Source organism: Mesoplodon bidens (genome assembly GCF_964165515.1).
Source record: "Mesoplodon bidens genome assembly, chromosome: 3".
Taxonomy (NCBI): domain Eukaryota; kingdom Metazoa; phylum Chordata; class Mammalia; order Artiodactyla; family Ziphiidae; genus Mesoplodon; species Mesoplodon bidens.
In genome coordinates, this window is record NC_138178.1 from 29787766 (window position 1) to 29810717 (window position 22952).

Below are 22952 nucleotides of genomic sequence, written 5' to 3' on the forward strand. Positions count from 1 at the left end.
TTAAGAGAGTATAAAAAGTTCTCTTCACAAGAAAAATAATTTCATAACTAGGAGAGGTGATGGATGTTAACTGTATTTACTGTGGTAATCATTTCACAATATAAACATGTATCAAATCATTATGTTGTACACCTTGAACTAATACAGTGTTATATGTCAACTGTATCTCAATAAAACTGCGGGGGTGGGGAAGCGAAAAACTTTTTTAAAGAATGTACTAGAGAATGAACTTTAGATATCAGTGGTGAGCATGAAATACACACTTATTTGGAGAAGTAAGACTAAATGGCAGTTGTAAGGAAGAAAGTATAATACGTAATTGCTATTTTCTGTGACAGTTTAGAATTAGTACAACTGTTTAAAGATGGGTAAGACAACTTATATGGTTTCCATGAAATGTATTATTAGTTAAGTGTTGATGCTATTATTCTCAGACAGCTCGGGATGCAGTGTTGGATGAAACAACTGAGTAACTACATGATATTCTAAAATGTTATTATCCACGATGTCCTAAAGAATCATGACTCTTACTGTGTAAGAAAGGAGATAAAGATTTTAGATAGCTCAGTAAGAACCAGTAGCCATAAATTCAAGGGGAAAGTATCAGTATGAATTCATGATGCAGTTTTTTTCTTTTACAATTATATGTATTTCCTAACTCATCCACTAAAAGGCCTAGACAGAGAGACCAACCTGGCAGCAATGAGCACAATGAAGGCCAAAAATTGCTCTTGAAACATAATTTCTAACTGTAAGAAACCAGAGACCCTTAGAGAAATCAGTGGTTCCAGGACCGGAGTACGGTGTATCCTAGATGAGCCTGAAAAAATTCTGTCGTGTCAGAAAGCAGAGAGGAACTTCAGGGGCCAACGTGAAGAGGCTCCAAATTGTCAAAGAAGGGAAAAGTTAAGCATCAATAGGGATTATATCAGAAACAGACTGATATATATCAAATGGATTGAAACACATGAATTCCAAATGACAAAAAAAAAAAAACCTAATGGGTTGCCATTAGAGGATGCTATTGTGAAAACTGGTAAATAAAAGAATCAGTTATTCTACCTTTCTGATATGAACAATACCACATGGTAACCATATACTACATGATGGGAAGTTTATGTCCTTATAGAATTATTCCAGTTAAAAAGGAAAAAATAAAACTAGATTATCACTATTTTGCAATCCTTAATGAATTATTGGATCTAGCCACTGCATACCAGGCTTAGTACTAACCTTACCAGATGAAATACATTATGGCCTCCTGAGGGCAGAACACATCACCACCTATGAAGAAGTCTCACCCCCACCCCCAAGCCTTAGGATCAACTATTAATTTCCATGAGATGCAAAGGAATGAGCAGCAGGTTAAAGTACACCACAGGGATGAAACCAGTGAAGGCAGGCTATAGGAAACAACAGAGCAAATGAACCAGGTCCTTAGATAAATAAACTGCAAAGGAAAACAACAAAAAAAGATGAATGAGAAACCTATAGATTAAAAGTGACTTAAAAGACATTTCAAATAAAAACAAGCAGAACTAAAACACTATACAGAGGTCAACTACGGTGTTTAGGATGTGTTAGCCTTCAAAATATAAAGAGCCATGACCCCAAAGCCCAAAACTTAATGCATGACTGAAGCTGTACAGTTTGTATTTTTATGGAGTCACTCACCAGTCAAATATAGAATGAAACTTAATTACTACATATACATTCTTCACATCAACTCTACTAAAGCCTTCAGTAACTTAAGATATTTGGATAAAGATTAAAGACACCTCTATGTTCAGACTTAGTTGTAACTAAGCAGAGCACCTTGATTTAAAATTAATCTAAAGCTTGAAAAGTATTTACCTATTTAGAATACAGAATAAGATTATTAGGCTTTAAAGCAAAAGATCTGACTTCCTGTCATGGTCCAATTCTTCTTCCTAACTTACCTTGGCAAGGGTTACGAGCAAGGAAATTAACACTGCTGAGAAGCCAAGGCACTGGGCTAGGCAATTATCTAGACAGCTCCTTCCCGGGGCTCACGGTCTGACAGGGAAATAATTACACATGTGACTAGTGTTATGAAAGAAGTACAAGATGCTCTAAATGCACTCCCGTAATAAAAAGGAATATGACATACTCTCAGATGAGATGAGGCAGAAGAAACACTGGGAACCACCCAAACACTTACCCTCTGATTTTCTCAGTGTTTTTTTCATCTTTAGATAAGACTGATGAAACAATGACTATTTGGCAGGTAAATGAATTTATTCATATCTATCTTAAGATCTATGGATGGACCTTAGGACAGGAAGGTAAATAAGCCTTGGCACCCTTAAGGTTGTACTGATGAGGAAAGGAGGAGAGAGAATGTTTATGGACAATCCATTGTGCACAACGAGAAAAGGTGTGCAGTGCTGTCAACAGCCTCTGCATCGCTCACAATTTAACATGTATATACACATGTACACACGTTACGGTCATCCAAAGACTACTCTGACACCCACATCAACAACCTTGTCAGCCAAACTCTATACATGTCACCTGTAGATTCCCACAGCTTCCTAGAGAATGTCCCTAGAGCTTTCAGAGAAAGATGCCATGGATTAATAAGAAGTAATAGCCTGTAAAGTTGAAATAGCTCAGTCAAGATTAAATGACTTTAATTTATCCAAAGAACAGTATCTTTTTTTCTACATTCTTCTGTAAGTAATTTTTGATATATATAAACTATGGGTTTTAAAAAAATCCCAACCACAGGAAAATACTTAAGGCTTATTTTTCTTTGAGGTTATTATAAAAAACTTTTATTCCAATATCACCAATATTAAAAGTAATTTAATTATTATGTACTATTTATTTTATTCTTATTTTCCACATAGCTGTTACCTATTTTTTTCCCTTCTATTCACCTATAGGAGCTAGGAGTTGCACATGGGCAACTTTAAAATATTCAAAGGGTTAAATATAGAGTTAAAGCAATATACAGCATCATCTTTCTTTCTCATGTCCCTTCCCTCTTAAGTAATCTTTATAATCTTCTTCACTAGAATATGGCTAAGTGACAAAAATATGATACTTAACTTTGTTACTTATTAATAACGACAAAAATAAGCACTTAATTAAATGGGCTTTCGTAAATCATCTGTTTTCCATTTTTATAGGTAGCATCTAAAGAATGTGTTGGAGAATAAGTATAAAGAAATTCCATTTAAATTACGAAAAAATATCATTCAAATATTTTTAAAAGATTAATTTAACTTTATTCCTTTAAAAATACCAAACACAACAAAATCAAGTTCTATTTGAAGACTCCCTTATAATTACTACATAACATGTAAATAGGGTATTCATACAATAGTCTGATTTTTTTCTACTCTGAATCTTGGACTGCCAAGATAAACAGCATTGGAAAATAAAGAAGAACTTTCTTCTGTCAACTGAAGATGTATTTACTCTAACTTCTAAAATATAAAATGAAATTGTTAAAAATTCTTGGTTAGTGTGCTACAAACTAGTAAGATGTTACTATACCTACACCAAGCTATATGGTAGCATATATTATTCATACATTAAAATGAGTAATGAACAGTAGACTTTTAGATAGCTTACATAAAAGCAAGTGATTAACTAAAAGCCTTTCTAATAAAAGACTTAAATAAGGACTTGTTTTCAAGAGCTAAAAAATTTTGAGAACTAAAAATCTATTAGTGTACTATTGGAAATAGTACACATTGATACTTTCCTTATCGAATATTCATTTATACAACCTCTAAACACAAGTTGCTTGTGTATGTTTCAGTATTTATTTCCCTAACAACTTTATACTCCTGTAAGGCAAAGTATCTAGTACTTTGTAATATATGTTAATTAGCATAATAAATAAATAAATAATCTTTGGACCTTTTCTCCCAAAGTCTTATATAAAATTTTACATAGACTTTTTTTGTTTAAAATTACTTACTTTGTAATACGGTCAATGTTGGCAATTTGCTTCTGATTCCGTATAATCTCAATGGCTGCCCAAAGATGCTGGATAGCTTTTGTGTCCGCCTGCCGTCTTTTTGTTAAGCGTGCCATGACCTGTTTACTCCTTCAGCTGTAGCAATATACAAAAACATAAGGGAAAAGCACGGATTACAAAATGGATTATCATCAATATAAGTAACACTCTCAGCAACTCAATATATAGTATGGCCAACTTTTTATTTTATTTTCTACCATCCACATCACCAATTACTCCATAAAACTTTTCACTTCATTACTTCACAAAGAATGACACTACAAGACCAACAGTAAAAAAAAGGTCTTCCTTTTAACTTTAAGAATGAGAATGAGTGGCCAACTTAAGAAGAATGAGTGGCCATCTTAAGAAGAATGAGTGGCCATCTTATACCAATGTCAAAGAAATATACATTTAAAATTTATTAAAAAGCAAAAGTGTTACTATATAAAATTTCATTTTTGATATTACATTGTGTGTAATTTGACAGATCAATGCAAAATGGAAATTAAATGTCCAAATTAGAAGTACTTTAGTTTATTATACTCATGGCTTAAATATTTTAATTCAATATAGACATACTGATAATGAAAACAACATTCCTTTTTAAAAAAAATAAAACCATAAACAGAAAATATAGAATAGTTGTTTCTGGCTGAGGTGTGAAAGGCTGGGGTTTGGTATACCAGAGGATGACATGGATGGACCCACATAATTAGAAATGTTCAGATGCTTGGATGAGGTGTTGGTCATTCATTATGTTATTAGGAAACAACACTGCTAATTTATTCAAATTTCAATATTCTGAATAGACTGAGGAAAATGGCCACCAGCTGTGTTCTGGCAAGACTGGGGGAAAAAACGGGAGTTGCAGCCTAAATGTCTGATGAGAGATGGTACTGTAAGAAGAGGCCACATGCCTGGACTCTCCACTGGGCACAGAGGAATCTGTTAGGCACCGAGACACCTGACCCCTAAATCATACAGGTTATGATGTTGAGGCCCTTAGGCATAGGTAAACATCAAAGTTTTGGGGATGGCTGAAATCTCCTTGACCTGACCTTTCCTATCTTTTAAGAGGAGAGAATAAGAAAGGAAAATTCATTCTTAGCACTTCATTGTATTCCATGACTGGCCAGGAGAGCCTCATGAATCTTTTTCTCCACCTCTACATTTCTTTTCACAGCTAAGTCAGTTCTCCCTCTTTCTCCACAAAACCCAAATAAAAGCAGCAGTTGTCATTAAAGCTTAACTAGAGACTCTCTTCTGGTGAGTCTAGGATCAGTTAGGCTCCTGAAATAAGAAAGTGCTTTTCAGAATTACAAGATCAATTAAGAATCAAAAACAACAGCAGCATTCAAGTTTTAAAGAAAATTTAAGGAAAATTTGTTGGTTCAGTATAGACTTCAATATAAAATTAAGAGATTTTTAAAATTATAATTATTATTTCTGAATGTCTGTTCTAGAAAGTAACCACTTTAAAGTGTACAGAAACTTCTCAGTTTAAGTGCACTTGTATAGGAGTGTCAACTTTCCAAATCTGATAAGCAATATGCTATGGAATTTATTGGTAAGAATATAAAATGTTAGAAAGTGACATCTAATGGTGAACTGCAAAAATACAACTTGTCAGATTATACAAATATTCAGATAAAAGAACAAAATTTCAGTCATTCTTACACATTTAAAAAAAATGTTGCCTATTTTGTGTAAGGCAATAGCTAAACACAATGAAGTATTTTAAAATGTATAAACTCTAGTCCTTGACAGAAAATAACATAAAACTGGCAAAGGCAATTTGACATATACATGGAACTACTAACTGTAATGTCATATATGACATAAATGGTACAAAATATATGCTGTGAGAATTCAGACAAAAAGTAACACTACAAGATGGTAAATATGTGGGAAAATATAAAATTTCTTAATTTCTTGAAAAGATAATTGGCTGTTTAAAGCAAACAAAAATAATTGTTAGGTATCATTAGGTTTATAACATATGTAGAAGTAAAATATAGATGACAACCCAATAGCACAAAGGAGGGGAAGGGGTAGTAAGTAATTATATCATTGCAAATTCTTACGTTTTATGTGAAATGGTATTTATTATACTAATTCAAGAGGAACTATGTTAAATCGAGGATGCGTATTACAATCCTTGGAACAAACACTAGAATACAAACAGGTACAGTTGACATATATATAACTCAACTTATGTTTTCAAAATACATATAGATAAAGTTAAGAATAGTTTATTCAGAAATACAAAAGATATATAATGGCAAAGCTAACATTTACAAATACTAAAATAAATAGCAAATATAACTATTTACATAACAACCAGAAGAATATAGTAGACGAGTAGCAGAAATTCTAAAAGTGATGTCACTTAATTCCTAGAAATGATTAAACTCAAGATTAAAGAATTAAGCAATGCTACACTTCAGGAAAACAGATGTAAAGTTAAAGCCAAAGACTTTTGACGTCTACCTACACCGAGTCACACACGTAGATATGCCTGGTAATGAAGGTACACCATAAAGAACATGCTCATAGTTACAGGAACCCAAGGAGAACACTGCAAAGATGCAAACGCAAGTCAGGTGAATACAGTGAAGCTTGGAGGCATGTTATAAAAGTACCAAAAACAACCTGACTAATTAGGACAAGATCTCTTTAAAGTACAATCACTGAAATTCTCCTTTCTTATGAAATCTAAAATCATTCATTTCAGGCATGCTTGTTACATGTTAGGCATTCTGTGCTCTGGGAATATAATAATAAGGTAAACAAAAATCTTTCCATTAGCTAGTAAATATGATTAATAATGTGGCTAGATATAAGGATAGTAACTTAGGTGTTTGTCAATAAAAAGAAAACCTTAGAAAATTAGTTTCTTATATTCTAGGCACCTACAGTTTATCATATAAGGCCTTTAATTTATTTTGGCCAAACCAAACTTTAGTCTATTGTACCTGAATGTATATTATATTTCTACTAAACTGAACTACTCAAAATTTCTAAATGTGTCCCCAAACTTCATAACTCTATCCCTTTGTTTAAGCAGTTCTCTCTGTCTAGAATGTTCTCCCTGCCCCTTTACTAATTACTAAAAATTCCCTGCTCTTTCTAGGACTTACAACGATGCAAATGTTCCTGACCAACGCTTTCGCAAGAATCAAACGCAATTCTCTTGTGTATTCTAATTGTAATTTGTTTATTCATCTCTTACAAATGTATTGCCTTGTATAAATAATTTAAAATTCCTAAAAAGAATTTATTAATTCAAGTAAGGAAAAGACATGTCTTATTTTTCATCTGTCTTCCAAGGTGCACAGCAGTTATGAACATGATAAACTTTTGATATGGACTTATAAAATTAAACTTTTCCAGTTATATAAACAATAAAGTCCATTTATATCAAAGATTAAGACACCAAAAAGAAAGATCAGAAAACTTGTAGAGATATACAATATAGTCCTCAATCTTTTCTTTTCTTTTTTTTTTTTAGCTCCAGCACATCTGAGGAATATGACAGACTCGCAGTGATTCTCAAGAGTTCTATAGTTTAAAAAACAAAAAAAACTTCCCAGTAAACTTACCAATTTCGTTTATTGTGGTAAAATACACACGAAATGTACCATCTTAACCATTCTTAACTGTACAGTTCAGTGGTATCAATTACATCCACATTGCTGTGCAGCCATCACCACCATCCATCCCCACAACTCATTTAATCTTGTAAACTGAAATCCTATACCCATTAAACACTAACTGCCCATTACCCACCCCAGCCCCTGGCACCCATGATTCTACTTTCTGTTTTTATGACTGTGATGACTCTAAGTACCTCAAAGAAGAGGAATCACACAGGATTTGTCCATCTGTGACTGGCTTATTTCACTGAGCATAGTGTCCGTGAGATCCACCCATACTGTAGCGTACTGCAGAATTTTCTTCCTTTTTAAGAATGAATAATATTCCATTGCATGTATATACCACATTTTCCTTATCCATTCATCTGTGGATGGACACGTTTTAGCTATCGTGAATAATGCTGCTATGAACATGCGTATACAAATATTTCAATTCTCTTGGGCAAATACCCAGAAGTGGAATTGCTGCATCATATGGCAATTCTATTTTTAATTTTTTGAGGAACTACCATACTGTTTTCCATAGCAGCTGCATCATTTCATATACCCACCAATAGTGCACAAGGGTTCCAATTTCTCCACATTCTCATCAGCAGTTATAATTTTGTAGTTTTTTGACACTAGTTATTCTGACGGGTGTAAGATGGTCCAAGTAACTTTGGCAAGCCTCCAGGCAATACTGGTACTCTCTATCCCTACAAATCCAATTTAATTCAATCCCTTCCATCTATGTAAGTACCTTGTTTCCTATCATACAAATGCTACAAATGGGGGAAAAGAAGATAAAAGAGAAAGCAAATCAGGAAAAACTTATAAATAAGTAAAATTAAACAAGGAATTTTTGGTGACACATACATATATGGGGAAACTTTTTATTGCAAGGAAATGATAAACATGATAGGACAACAAGAGAATAGTTGAGGGGGGCAGGAAAAAGAGGCTGCATTGAGGAGGAACACACTGGGAGAATACACAGCATCAAATATGTTCTGATTTTTACTTCTGGTGGAGGGGTGCAAGTTTTTGTTTTATTTTTATGTCATCTAACATAAATATATAAATATTTTTAAGTATTTACATCAAATATTGCATAAAATTTAAAAATTAATCTCATTGTATAATGTGCATTTCTTTGTGACTTAGTTCAGGTTAAAATTTTCCCAAACTCTACTAGCAATTTGAAGTTACTTTTTATTGATAGTCTATTCATGCTATTTTCCCATTTACATGTTAAAGTTATTCACAAAATACTTTTGTCTGTCTTTTAGTAAACATCAAATGAAATTATAATGTTGAAATCTAGCTATGTATTTCCCTTATGGTCACCTTTAATGATTAGAAGTCCTTCCACACTCATGTCTGAAAAAAATTCAATTGTATTTTCCTCTTTTATACAATTTTTTTAAAATATTGACTTCTTAATCCATCTGGGAATAATTTTTTATGTATCTTTATTGGAGTATAATTGCTTTACAATGTTCTGTTAGTTTCTGCTGTACAACAAAGTGAATCAGCTTTATGTACACATATATCCCTATATCCCCTCCCTCTTGAGCCTCCCTCCCACCCTCCCTTTCTCACCCCTCTATGTGGTCGCAAAGCACAGAGCTGATCTCCCTGTGCTATGCGGCTGCTTCCCACAGGCTATCTATTTTACATTTGGTAGTGTATATATGTCCATGCCACTCTCTCACTTCGTCCCAGCTTCCCCTTTCCTCCCTGTGTCCTCAAGTCCGTTCTCTACATCTGCATCTTTATTCCTGCCCTGCCACTAGGTTTATCAGTACTGTTATCTGGGAATAACTTTTCTAAGGTATTAACATTAATAAGCTTTATTTTTTTAGAGCAGTTTTAGGTTTACAGCAAAATTCAGCAGGAAATACAAAGAATCCCATATCCCCACACTCCCACAGCCTCCCTGATTATCAACATCCCAAACCAGTGGGCACATGTCTTAAAATCAACGAACCTACAGTGACACACCGTTATTACCCAAAGTCCATAGTTAACTGCTGGTGGTGTACATTCTATAGGTTTTCACATATGCATAAAGACATTAAAATGCTATACAAAATAGTTCCTCTGTCCTAAAACTTCTCTGTGCTCCATCTAGTCATCCTTCCCTCTCCCCACAGTCCCTAGCAACCATTAATCTTACTTCTCTGCTGTTTTACCTTTTCCAGAATGTCATATAGTTGGAACCATATGGGATATATAGCCTTTTCAAACTGGCTTCTTTAACCTAGTAAAATGGATTTAAGGTTCCTCCATGCCTTTTCATAGCTTGATAGCTCATTTCTTTTTAGTGTTGAATAATGTTCCACTGTCTAGATGCCCCTCAGTTTATTTATGCAGTCAACTTGAAGGACATCTTGGTGGCTTCCGTATTTTTACAATTATGAATAAAGCTGCTATAAACACCCTTGTATAGGTTTCTGTGTGTAAGTACGTTTTCAGCTCTTTTGGGTAAATACCAAGGAGTATGACCGCTGAATTGTACACTAACAGTATATTTCGTTTTGTAAGAAATTGACAAACTGTCTTCCAAAGTGGCTGTACCATTTTACATTCCCACCAGCAATGAATAAGTGTTCCTACTGCTCCACATCCTCATCAGTGATCGGTGTTGTCAGTGTTTTGGATTTTAGCCATTTTAATAGATACAGTGGTAAATCAATGTTGCTTTAATTTCCAATTCTCTAATGACATATGATGTTGAACATCTTTTCATGTGCTTACCTTCCATCTGTATATCATCTTGGAGAGGTATCAGTTCAATTCTTTTGCTCATTTTTTAATCAGCTTGTTCATTTTCTTAATGTTGAGTTTTAAGATTTCTTTATATATTTCTACCAGTCTATGGCTTGTCTTCTCATTCTCCTGACACTGTCTTCCACAGGGCAAAGGTTTTTAATTTTAATGAAGTCCACCTTATCAATTATTTCTTTCATGGGTCGTGTCTTGGTGTTTTATCTAAAAAGTCATCACCATATCCAAGGTCATCTAGGTTTTCTCCTGTTATCTTCTAGGAGTTTTATAGTTTTGCATTTTACATGTAGATCTATGACTGATTTTGAGCTAATTTTGGTGAAGGACATAAGGTTTGTGCTTAGGTTCATTTTTGTATGTGTGTGGATGTCCAGTTGCTCCAGCAGCATTTGATGAAAAGACTTTGCTTCGTTGCACTGCCTTTGCTCCTTTGTCAAAAATCAGCTGACTATATTAATGTAGGTCTATTTCTGGGCTCTCTATTCTGTTCCATTGATCTATTTGGCTGTTACTTCACCAATACCACACTTTTAATTACTATAGCTTTATAACAAGTCTTGAAGTTGGGTAGTATCAGGCCCTGATTTTGTTCCTCTCCTTCAATACTGAGCTGGCTATCTGGGTCTTTTGCCTCTCCATACAAACTTTAGAATCAGTTCATCAATACCCACAAAATTATTTCCTGAGATTTTGACTGGGATAGCACTGAATCTATACATCAAGTTGGGAAGAACTGACACCTTGACAATATTAGTCTTCCTATTCATGCACAAGAGTTATCTTTCCACTTATTTAGTTCTTTGATTTTGTTCATCAGAATCTTGTTTTCCTCAAATAAATCTTGTAATAATATTTTTGTTAGATTTATACCTAAGTATTTCATTTGGGGGATTCTAATGTAAATGGTAATGTGTTTTTAATTTCAAATTCAACTTGTTCATTGCTGGTATATAGGAAAGTGATAAGACTTTTGTATATTAACTTTGTATCCTACAATCTTGCTATAATTGCTTATTATTTCCAAGAGTTTTTTGTCACTTCTTTTGTATTTTATTCATAGACAATCATGTCATCCGCAAACAGAGGCGGCTTTATTTCTTCACTCCAAATCTGTATACTTTTATTTCCTTGTCTTCTCTCATTGCATTAGCTAGGAATTCCGAACAATGTTAAAAATGAATGGCGGGGCCTCCCTGGTGGCGCAGTGGTTGAGAGTCCGCCTGCCGATGCAGGGGATACGGGTTCGTGCCCCGGTCTGGGAGGATCCCATGTGCCGCGGAGCGGCTGGGCCCGTGAGCCATGGCCACTGGGCCTGCGCATCCGGAGCCTGTGCTCCGCAACGGGAGAGGCCACAGCAGTGAGAGGCCCGCATACCGCAAAAAGAAAAAAAAAAAAAAAATGAATGGCGACGGGACACTGTTCTTAATCTTAGTGAGAAACCTGCGAGTTTCTTACTGTTAAGTATGGTGTTAATGTAGGGATTTTGTAGATAGTCTTTATCAAGTTGAGGAAATTCCTCTCTATTCCTAGTTTGCTACAAGTTTTAATTATGAATGGGTGTTGAATTTTGTCAAATGCTTTTCTGCATCTATTGAAGTAATCACATGATTTTTCTTCTTTAGCCTGTTGATGTGATAGATTACGCTGACTTTCAAATGCTGAAGCAGCCTTTCACACCTGGGATAAACCCCACTTAGTCGTGGTATATAACGCTTTTTATACAATATTGGATTCAATTTGCTAATAGTTTGTTGAAGATTTTTACATTTATGTTCATGAGAGAGATTGGCCTATGGTAGTCTTGTTGGGGTTTTTTTTCTTCTTGTACTATCTTTGTCTGATTTGGATATTAGGGTAATACTGTCCTCAAAGAATGAGTTAGCAAGTATTATCTCTGCTTCTACCTTCTAGAAGAGATTGCAGAGAATAGGTATAATTTCATCCATAAATGTTCGGTAGAATTCGCCAGTGAATACATATGGGCATGGTTCTTTCTGTGTTTGAAGGTTATTAATTACTGATTCAATCTCTTTAAAAGATATAGGCCTACTCAGACTGTCCACTTCTTTTTGTGTGAGTTTTAGCAGATCTGGCCTTTCAAGGGATTGGTCTATTTTACCTAGGTTATCCAATTATCAAATTTTTCACCACAGTTATTCATAATATCCCTTTATTTATTATCTTTTCATGATCCAGAAGCAGTAGTGATTGCCCCTCTTTTATTTCTGATATTAGTAATTTGTGTCTTCTCTTTTTTTTTTTTGTTAACCTATCTAGTAACTTCTGATTTTATTGATCTTTTCAAAAAACTAGCTTTAGGGGGCTTCCCTGGTGGCACAGTGGTTGAGAGTCCGCCTGCCGATGCAGGGGACACGGGTTTGTTCCCCGGTCCGGGAGGATCCCACATGCTGCAGAGCAGATGGGCCCGTGAGCCATGACCGCTGAGCCTGCAGGTCCGGAGCCTGTGCTCCGCAACGGGAGAGGCCACAACAGTGAGAGGCCTGTGTACCGGAAAAAAAACAAAAAACAAAAAAAACTAGCTTTTGTTTTGATTTTTTTCTATTGATTTCCTACCTAAAATTTCATTGATTTCTGTTCTAATTCTTATTTCTTTTCTTCTGCTTACTTTGAATTAATTTCATCTTCTTTTTCTTGCTTTCCAAGGTAGAAGCTTAGATTGCGGATTTTAGATCTTTCTTCTTTTCTATTACAGACATTTCTCTCAAAGCACTATTTTCACTGCATCCCACATTGTGATAAGATGTATTTTCATTCTCATTTAGTTCAAAACTTTAAAAACTTTCTCTTGAGATGTCTTCTCTGACCTGTGTGTTCTTTAATTTCCAAGTATTTTAGGGTTTTGAGCTATCTTTCTGTTTTTGATTTCTGGTTTAATTCCATTGTGGGCTAAAAGCAGACATTGCAATGATTTCCATTTTTTTTAATTAATTAAGGTAGACCAGAATGTGGTCTATCTTTGTGAATGTTCCATGTGAACTTGAAAAGAATGTGTATTCTGATGTCATAAAATGAAACAGTTTATAGGTATCAATTACATCCAATTCACTGATATTGTTGTGAAGAATTCAACTATGTCCTTACTGATCTTCTGCCTGCTGGATTTGTCCATTTCTGACAGGGGGGTGAAAAGTCTCCAACTATAATACTGCATTCATCTATTTCTCCCCACAGTTCTATCAGTTTTTCCTCACATATCTTGAGACTCTTTTGTTAGGCACAGAGACATTAAGGATTGTTACATCTTAAGAGTACTGACCCCTTTATTATTACGTAACGGCCCTTTTTATACCTGATGACATTCCTTGCTTTGAAGTCTGCTCTGTCTGAAATTAGTAGAGCTACTCCTACTTTCTTTTTGTTAGTGTTAGTATGGTATATCTTTCTGTATCCCATTTCTTTTAATCTATGTGTGTCTTCATATTTAAAATGGGTTTCTTGTAGACAACACAGAGTTGGGTCTTGTTTTTTGATCCACTCTGACAATCTCATCTTTTTATTGGTATACACTACTGACATTTAAGGTAATTGATATAGATGCATTAGTAGTATCTCTCAGATTTGTTCCTGTTTTCTATTTGTTACCTTTGTTCATTGTGCCTATTTGTCTTCCACACAGTCTGTCTTTTGTCATTTTAACTGAGAACTTTATATGTAACAATTCTCTTTCTTAGCATATTACTTTTTTTTTTTACTTTTTTTAGTGGTTGCAATATACATTTACAACTAGCCCAATGTTTATTTTTCTGATTCACATGTAGTACAAATACCTCATACCCCATGTAGTACAAATACCTCATAATATAAAATATTCCTAATCTCTCTCTTCCAAACCCAATATTGCTCCTGTCATTCCTTTCACTTATGCATAAACATACAAAAGCATGTACAGCTGACCCTTGAACAACATGGGTTTGAACTGTGCAGGTCCACTTATACATGGATTTTTTTTCCCCCAATAAATACTACTGCAGTACTACATGATCTGCAGTTGGTTGAATCCACAGATGTGGAAACGTAGATGTGGAGGACCAACTGTAAAGTTATATGCAGATCTTCCATTGTGTTGGGGGGCTGGTGACCCTAACTCCCACATTGTTCAACAATCACTGTACATGCACATAAGCACACATAATCAAAAACACTGTTGCTATAATTTTGAACAGATCTTTTAGATCAATTAAGAATCAGAAAAATAAGTTTATTTTACCCTCATTTACCCATTCCTCATACTCTTCTTTTCTTTATGTAGACCTGAGTTTCGGACCTGTATCGTTTTCCTTTAACATTTGTTGTAAGGCAGTTGCAAAACTTTAACATTTGTTCTGGCAAAAAACTCCATCAATGTTTGTCTAAGAAAGTATTTCCCCTTTACTATTGAAGGATAACTTCACTGAGTACACAAAATTCTAGGCTGCTGGGTTTTTTCCCTAAACAACTTAAATATTTAATTCCACTCTTTTTGCTTGAATGGTTTCTAAGAAGTCAGATGTAATTATTACATTTGCTTCTCTACAGGTAAAAGGGTTCTCTTCTGCTGGCTTCTTCAGGATTGCTTCTTTATCCGTAATTTTCTTAAGTTTGAAAATGATATACCTAGGTGTAGTTTGGAGGGCATCTACCCTGCCTTTGGAGGGCATCTATCCTGCCTGGTATTCTCTGAGCTTTTTTTTTTTTTTTTAACACCTTTATTGGAGTATAATTGCTTTACAATGTTGTGTTAGTTTCTACTATACAACAAAGTGAATCAGCTATATGTATACATTCTCTCTCTTGAATGTGGTTTGGTGTCTGACATTAATTTGGGGAAATTCATAGTCATTACTGCTTCAAATATTGTTTCTGTTCCTTGCTCTCTTTTCCTTCTGGCATTCCTATTATGCATATGATACCATTTTGTAGTTGTCTCACTGTCCTTCATGTTCTGTTTTACTTTTTTTCAGCCTTTTTCTTTTTTACTTTTCAGTTTTGGAAGTTTCTATTGTCATATCTTCAAGCTCAGATGTTCTTTCCTAAGCTGTGTCCAATCTACTAATGATCCCACCAAAGGCATTCTCCATTTCTGCTATGGTGTGTTTGCACTCTAGCATTTCTTTTTGATCTTTCTTGGAATTTCCATCTCTTTCAGTATACATGTAATCTTAAATATTGTCCACTTTTTCCATTAAAGCTCTCAGCATATTAATCAACTTTTTAAAAAATTCCTCTTCTGATAATTCCAACATCCCTGCCATATTGACCCACGTTCCAATGCTTGTTCAGTCTCTTCAAACTGTTTTCTGCCTTCGAGTATGCCTAGTATTTTTCTGTAAGGCAGACATAATGTATTGGGTAGAAGGAACTTCAGTTAAAGGCCTTCAGTAATGGGAGGGAGTTGAATATTTCACTTCCCCAGGTCAGTTAGGCTCTAACCAAACACCAGATGGTTAGGCTCTGGTAAAATAGTTTCTCATGAGGGCACACCTTGTTAAGAAGAACAGAATGCTCTGGCATATTTAAAGCTGGTTCCTTGTCCCTACCCCCGATGGAATCATGAGAGGATTGTTCTCCAACAGTCTCTGTGAGAGTCTGGCAGAACTCCTAGAGGAAAACCCCACAGAAGTGTGAGGAGCCCCTAAGACTGGATCCCACTGGGTTTTTCACTCAGACTTGTCTGCCCTGAGCCTCCAGCAATTTGTCAGTTACATCCAGGTTTCCTTACCCCAGCACTGGTTCCTGCAGAGGTTTCTGTTGGTGGGTTTTTGTAAGTTGTGATTCTATCTGCCTTTTTGTCTCTCAAACTTTTGTGGCAGCAATTTGTCCTGTGGCCTCACTTTTCTCATGGATCTCAGTAGATTTGTTGATTTTACAGTTCTTCAGTTCGTTACTTGCTATTAAGATAGAGTGACAACTTCTAATCATCTTACATGTCCAACCAGAAACTGTGGAATTACTTTTTGAATACAACTTAAGATGAAAATATAGGTTTTCACAGAGGTCATCAATTGTAGTAGCACAATTTATTGAAAGATTTCTTCCTTCTCTAATGGAATGTGATGCATTCCTAAATTGTATATTAAATTCTTATCTATACTAGCATTAGTTTCTCTGATGTGTTTGGTCTTTTGTTAGTATTCCATAATTTTATTTAACTTGTTTTATTATTAATTATTATTAAGTTAAAGTTACAATTATCAAGTTGTATTCAGTTATTATTTATTATAGCTTATTTATTATAAGTTACATATATAAAAGTTATAATTTTAATCAATTCCATGTTGTCTTTCATTGCTACATAATTATTTCATATGTGAGTATTATCTGCCCAACATTATCAATTTTTTGAAAGGCCATATTTGAAAACTTCCTTATGTCCCTAACAAATTCTACCACAAACTGTACACTAAAACACTTACTCATTGAATACATTCCCCAATAAGTCTTGAGGGAAAATAATAATAATAATACAGGGAAGAGGAATAAAGCTAGCCTTTAATAATGATAAATGGTTGACTAGGTCTTAAGTAGACTCAAGAACCTCCAAAACAATCAGTTGCTGCCCAAATTCCATATGTGACAAGCAGAGAACAAACTTACAGGAGGAGTTCTAGATGATACAGTTATTAGACACAGACTTTAAAATAATTTTATGCTTGATATATTCAAGAAATTAAAAGATAATTCCAGCAGAGAACAAGAAGCAATAAAAAGAAACTAAATGGAAAGGACAGAACTGAAGAACTACAATACCTAAATCACTAAACTGATGGGTTTTGCATCAGATTAGATACAGATGAACAGAAAATTGGTGAACCTAAGAACTATTTCAAAAGGAAATATCCAGAAGAAAGCATAGAGAAAACAAGAGCATAAGAGACGTATGAATATGATAATAAGGCTTAACTTATATTTCACTGCAATCCCAAGAACAGAGAAAAGAACTGAGCAAAACTAACTTTCAAAGAGACTGTGGCTGATAATTTTCCATTACTGACAAAAGATGTCAAGCAACAGATTCAAGAGTCATTACCAGAAAGCAAAATCAGATTAATGCAAAGACAACTACACCTTGGCACATCACAGTAAAACTGCTGAAAACAAAAAGACAAAAAGAAAAAATATTTTAAGCAACCAGAGGAAAAGTCATAATGCCTTCAAAGGAGCAATAATACAACTGCAAGTTGACTTCTCAACCAAAACAACAAAAGTCAGAAGATAATGAAATAATATCATCAAAGTGCTCAAAGGCTGTAACTGCCAACCAAAAACTCTATGCCTGCAAAAAAGAAAGGTAAATAAGATATAGTTTATATAAACCAATACTTCATCACCAGCAGTTCAACAATACAGAAACTAAAGATGTTCCTCGCACAGAAGGAAAAGAATCCCAAATAAAAAGTCAAACTGTAAAAAGGAACTGATGACCTTTATACACTGAGAACACAGTTACTACCTCTAGAGTAATCAATAAAAGGACAGTAAAATAATGAATACCTACCAAGCTTTTGTTGGGGAAGAAAATAATACAAAATGCATTATCAACACCCCCACCAATAAAGAAAAAAGAAAAAGGAGTAAGATATATAAAAGCCATATATTATGATGATAAATTTAAACCCAAATATATCAGCAATTACATTAAATCTAAACAGAGCAGCTTCAATAAAAGATGGCAATTTTGAGTCTGAATTAAAAACTACGATAAAACAGAAATCTAGCTACATGCTGCTTGCAAAAGATACATCTTAAATACAAGGACACAAAAAGTTTGTAAAGAAAAGGGTAAAAAAAAAAGTACCATGCAAAAATATCAAAAAGAAAGTTGGCAAGGGTGCAATAATGTAAAGTATTGTTAAGAAAAAAAGAGAGTTACTTCATAATAATAAAAAGATCCAGCTTATTAGGAAATGTTCTAAATTTTATGTATTTAACATAATCTTATAACACATAAAGCAAAAACTGACAAAACTGAAAGAAAAAAATAGGCAAATCCACAATCATAGCAGGAGATTTTTATGTACCTCTCACAACCACTCATAAAACAAAGAAAAAATTACTAGGTATATAAAAGATTTACAAAAACATTTAACAAATTTGACCTGACATATATAATATAAACCTCTGCAGCCAATACCTGCAGAATGCACATGCTTTTCAAATGCACACGGAATTTTTACAAAATTGATCATGTTTTGGGTATAACAAGTCTCAACAAATTTCAAAGGATTGAAATTATACAGTCTGCTCTCTGCCCACAATAGAACTGAAAAAGTCAGTAACAAAAGATAGCCAAAAAAAAAAAAAATTCCTATGTTTCTGAAAGCTAAAAAACATATCTCTAAATAGTTAACTTTAAAAATTCAAAATAAACATCAGGAAATATAATGAAAGGAAGAAAAATGAAAACACTAATTGTCAAAGTTCTGAGATGTACTTAAGTTTATTGCCTTAAATGTGTTAATAAGAAAAGGAGGGGCTAAAAGCATCTACCTCAAGAAATTACAAAATAAAAACTCAAACCAAAAATGTAGGAAAAAAATTACACACACACACACACACATACATAATAAACAGAAATCAGCGAACTAGAAAACAAACATACAAGACTTCCCTGGTGGTCCAGTGGCTAAGACTCCATGCTCCTAATGCAGGGGGCCCAGGTTCGATCCCTGGTCAGGGAACTAGATCCCACATGCTGCAACTAAAAGTTTGCATGCCACAACAAAGATCCCGCCAAATAAATTAAAAAATAAATATTTTTTTTTAAAAAGAAAATATACAAAAGAGAGATTCACTAAACGGAAAAGTTGATCCTTCAAAAGGGCAAAATTGACAAACTCCTGGTGAAACCACTAAACAACTACCAAAAGAGTTGTTTTTATTTTCATAACTCTAGGAGGTGGATCCAAAAAGATCTTGATGCAAGTTATGTCAAAGAGTGTTTTGCCTATGTTTTCCTCTAAGAGTTTTATAGTATCCGGCCTTACATTTAGGTCTTTAATCCATTTTGAGTTTATTTTTGTATATGGTGTTAGAGAATGTTCTAATTTCATTCTTTTACATGTAGCTGTCCAGTTTTCCAAGCACCACTTATTGAAGAGACTGTCTTTTCTGCCTTGTATATTCTTGCCTCCTTTGTCATAGATTAATTGACCATAAGAAATAGAAAATCTGAATAAGCCTACATAACTATTAAAGAGGATGAATAATAATTTAAACCCCCTCCCCCCCACCAAAAAAAAAACACTCCAGAACCAGATTGCTTCACCTTAGACTCCACCAAACATTTCAAAAAGAAAAAAACACCAATCTTATAGAAACTCTTTCTGAGGAAAGAAACATGTACAAATTTATGATATGAGATCAATGTAACCTTGATACCAAAACATGACAAAGGACACTAAGGAGAAAGTAAAGTTAGAGACCTATCCCATTCATGAACATGAATGCAAAAATCCTAAATGAAGTACTAGCAAATCAAGTTCAGCAATACACAAAGAACAATACAGTGTGACTGTGTTTGTTACAGTCATAGCAATTCACACGTTAATAGACTTAAGGAAAATAACCATATAATCAGCTCAATAAATGCAGAAAAAACTGAATAAAACTCTTCATTCAGGGCTTCCCTGGTGGCGCAGTGGTTGAAAGTCCGCCTGCCGATGCAGAGGACACGGGTTCGCGCCCCGGTCTGGGAAGATCCCACATGCCGCGGAGCGGCTGGGCCCGTGAGCCATGGCCGCTGAGCCTGCGGGTCTGGAGCCTGGGCTCAGCAACGGGAGAGGCCACAACAGTGAGAGGCCCACGTACCGCAAAAACAAAACAAAAATAAATAAATAAAACTCTTCATTCATAACCAAAACTAAAAGCAAAACAGGAATAGAAGGGAAATGCCTTAATCTGAAAAAGGGTACCCATATAAAACCAACAGCAGAAAAACCATACTCAATAAAATGTTGAAAACTTTCTCTCTGCAAATGGGAATGTGTGATGATATCATACTCACCACTTCTATTCAGCATTGTACTGGGCTCTTTCCTTAGTTTCTCTCTCTGCTCTTCCATTGTTAGTGTACAGAAATGCAACAGATTTCTGTGTATTAATTTTGTATCCTGTAACTTTACCAAATTCATTGATGAGCTCTAGTAGTTTTCTGGTAGCATTTTTAGGATTTTCTATGTATAGTATCATATCATCTGCAAACAGTTTTACTATTTTTTTTCCAATTTGGATTCCTTTTATTTCTTTTCCTTCTCTGATTGCCATGGCTAGGACTTCCAAAACTATGTTGAATAAAAGTGGCGAAAGTGGACATCCTTGTCCTGTTCCTGATCTTAGAGGAAATATTTTCTGCTTTTCACCGTTGAGTATGATACTGGCTATGGATTTTTCATATACGGCCTTCATAATGTTGAGGTATGTTCCCTCTAGGCCCACTTTCTGGAGAGTTTTTAATCATAAATGGGTGTTGAATTTCCAGAAAGAGAAATTAAAACAACAATCTCATTTACCATTGCACCAAAAAAGAATAAAATACCTAGGAATAAACCTACCTAAGGAGTCAAAAGCCCTGTACTCCAAAAACTGTAGGACACTGATGAAAGAAATCAAAGATGACACAAACAGATGGAAAGATATACCACGTTCTTGGACTGAAAGAATCAATATTGTCAAAACGACTATACTACCCAAGGCAATCTACAAATTCAGTGCCATCCCTCTCAAACTACCAATGGCATTTTTCACAGATCTAGGACAAAAAATTTTTTAATTTGTATGGAAACACAAAAGACCCCAAATAGCCAAAGCAATCTTGAGGAAGAAAAATGCAGCTGGAGGAATAAGGCTCCCTGATTTCAGACTATACTACAAAGCTACAGTAATCAAAACAGTATGGTTCTGGCATAAAAACAGAAATAGAGATCACTGGAATAGGATAGAAAGCCCAAAAATAAAACCAATGCACCTATGGTCAATTAATCTACAACAAAGGAAGCAAGAATATGGAGGAAAGACAGTCTCTTCAATAACTGGGGCTTGGAAAACTGGACAGCTTCAGGTAAAAGAATAAAATTAGAACATTCCCTAACACCATACACAAAAATAAACTCAAAACGGATTAAAGACCTAAATGTAAGACCAGATACTATAAAACTCTTAGAGGAAAACATAGGCAAAACACTGACATAAATTGCATCAAGGTCTTTTTGGATCAACCTCCTAGAGTAATAAAAATAAAAACAAAAATAAACAAATGGGACCTAATTAAACTTAAAAAGCTTTTGCACAACAAAGGAAACCATAAACAAAAAAAAACCCCACAGAATGAGAGAAAATATTTGCAAACAATGCAACAGGCAAGGAATTAATCTCCAAAACATACAAGCAGCTCATGCACCTCAATATTAAAAAAAAAACCACAATCAAAAAATGGGCAGGAGACCTAAACAGACATTTCTCCAATGAAGACATACAGATGGCCAATAAGCACATGGAAAGATTCTCAATGTAGCTAAATATTAGAGAAATGCAAATCAAAACTAAGAGGTATCACCTCACACCAGTCAGAATGACCATCATCAAAGAGTCTAAAAACAACAAATGCTGGAGAAGGTGTGGAGAAAAGGGAACCCTCCTACACTGTTGGTGGGAATGTAAATTGGTGCAGTCATTATGGAGAACAGTATGGAGGTTCCTCAAAAAACTAAAAACAGAGCTACCACATGATCCAGCAACTGCACTCCTGGGCATATATCTGGAGAAAATTCTAATTTAAAAATATACATGCACCCCAATGTTCATTGCAGCACGTGCTTACAATAACCAAAACATGGAAGCAACCGAAATGTCCATTAACAGATGAATGGATAAAGATGTGGTACATATATACAGTGGAATATTACCCAGCCATAAAAAAGAATGAAATAATGCCGTTTGTAGCAACATGAATGGACCTACAGATTATCATACTATGTGGAGTAAGTCAGATAAAGACAAGTATCATATGATATCACTTATACGGAGAATCTTAAAAAAAAAAAAAAGATACAAATGAACTTATTTACAAAACAGAAACAGACTCACAGACTTAGAAAATAAGCTTATGGCTACCAAAGGGGAAGTTGGGGGAGGGATAAATTAGTAGGAGTTTGGGATTAACATATACACACTACTATTAAAAAGATAATCAACAAGGACCCACTGTATAGCACAGGGAATTCTACTCAATATTCTGTAATAATCTATGTGGGAAAAGGATATATGTACATGTATAACTGAATCACTGTGCTGTACACCTGAAACTAACAAAACTTTGTAAATCAACTATACTCCAATATAAAGTAAAAAAAAATTTTTTTATTGTACTGGAGGGACTTCTCTGGTGGCGCAGTGGTTAAGAATCCACCTGCCAATGCAGGGGACACAGGTTGGAGCCGTGGTCCGGGAAGATGCCACATGCCGCGGAGAGCAGAGCAACTAAGCCCATGCACCACAACTACTGAGCCTGTGCTCTAGGGCCCACCTGCTGCAAA

The 22952-nt window shown here is 34.7% G+C and overlaps 1 protein-coding gene across 12 annotated transcripts in view; it reads right to left on the minus strand.

Annotated features, from left to right (window-relative positions):
• The window catches only part of ZMYND11 (zinc finger MYND-type containing 11), a 127882-nt gene that overhangs the window by 72105 nt on the left and 32825 nt on the right, over nt 1–22952 (minus strand). For all 12 annotated transcript variants that reach the window (XM_081227750.1, XM_081227759.1, XM_081227756.1 and 9 more), the window contains exon 2: nt 3956–4090. In XM_081227750.1, coding sequence (XP_081083876.1) covers nt 3956–4071 — 116 coding nt within the window. In that variant the 5' untranslated portion in view covers nt 4072–4090. The remainder of the gene's footprint in view (nt 1–3955; nt 4091–22952) is intronic.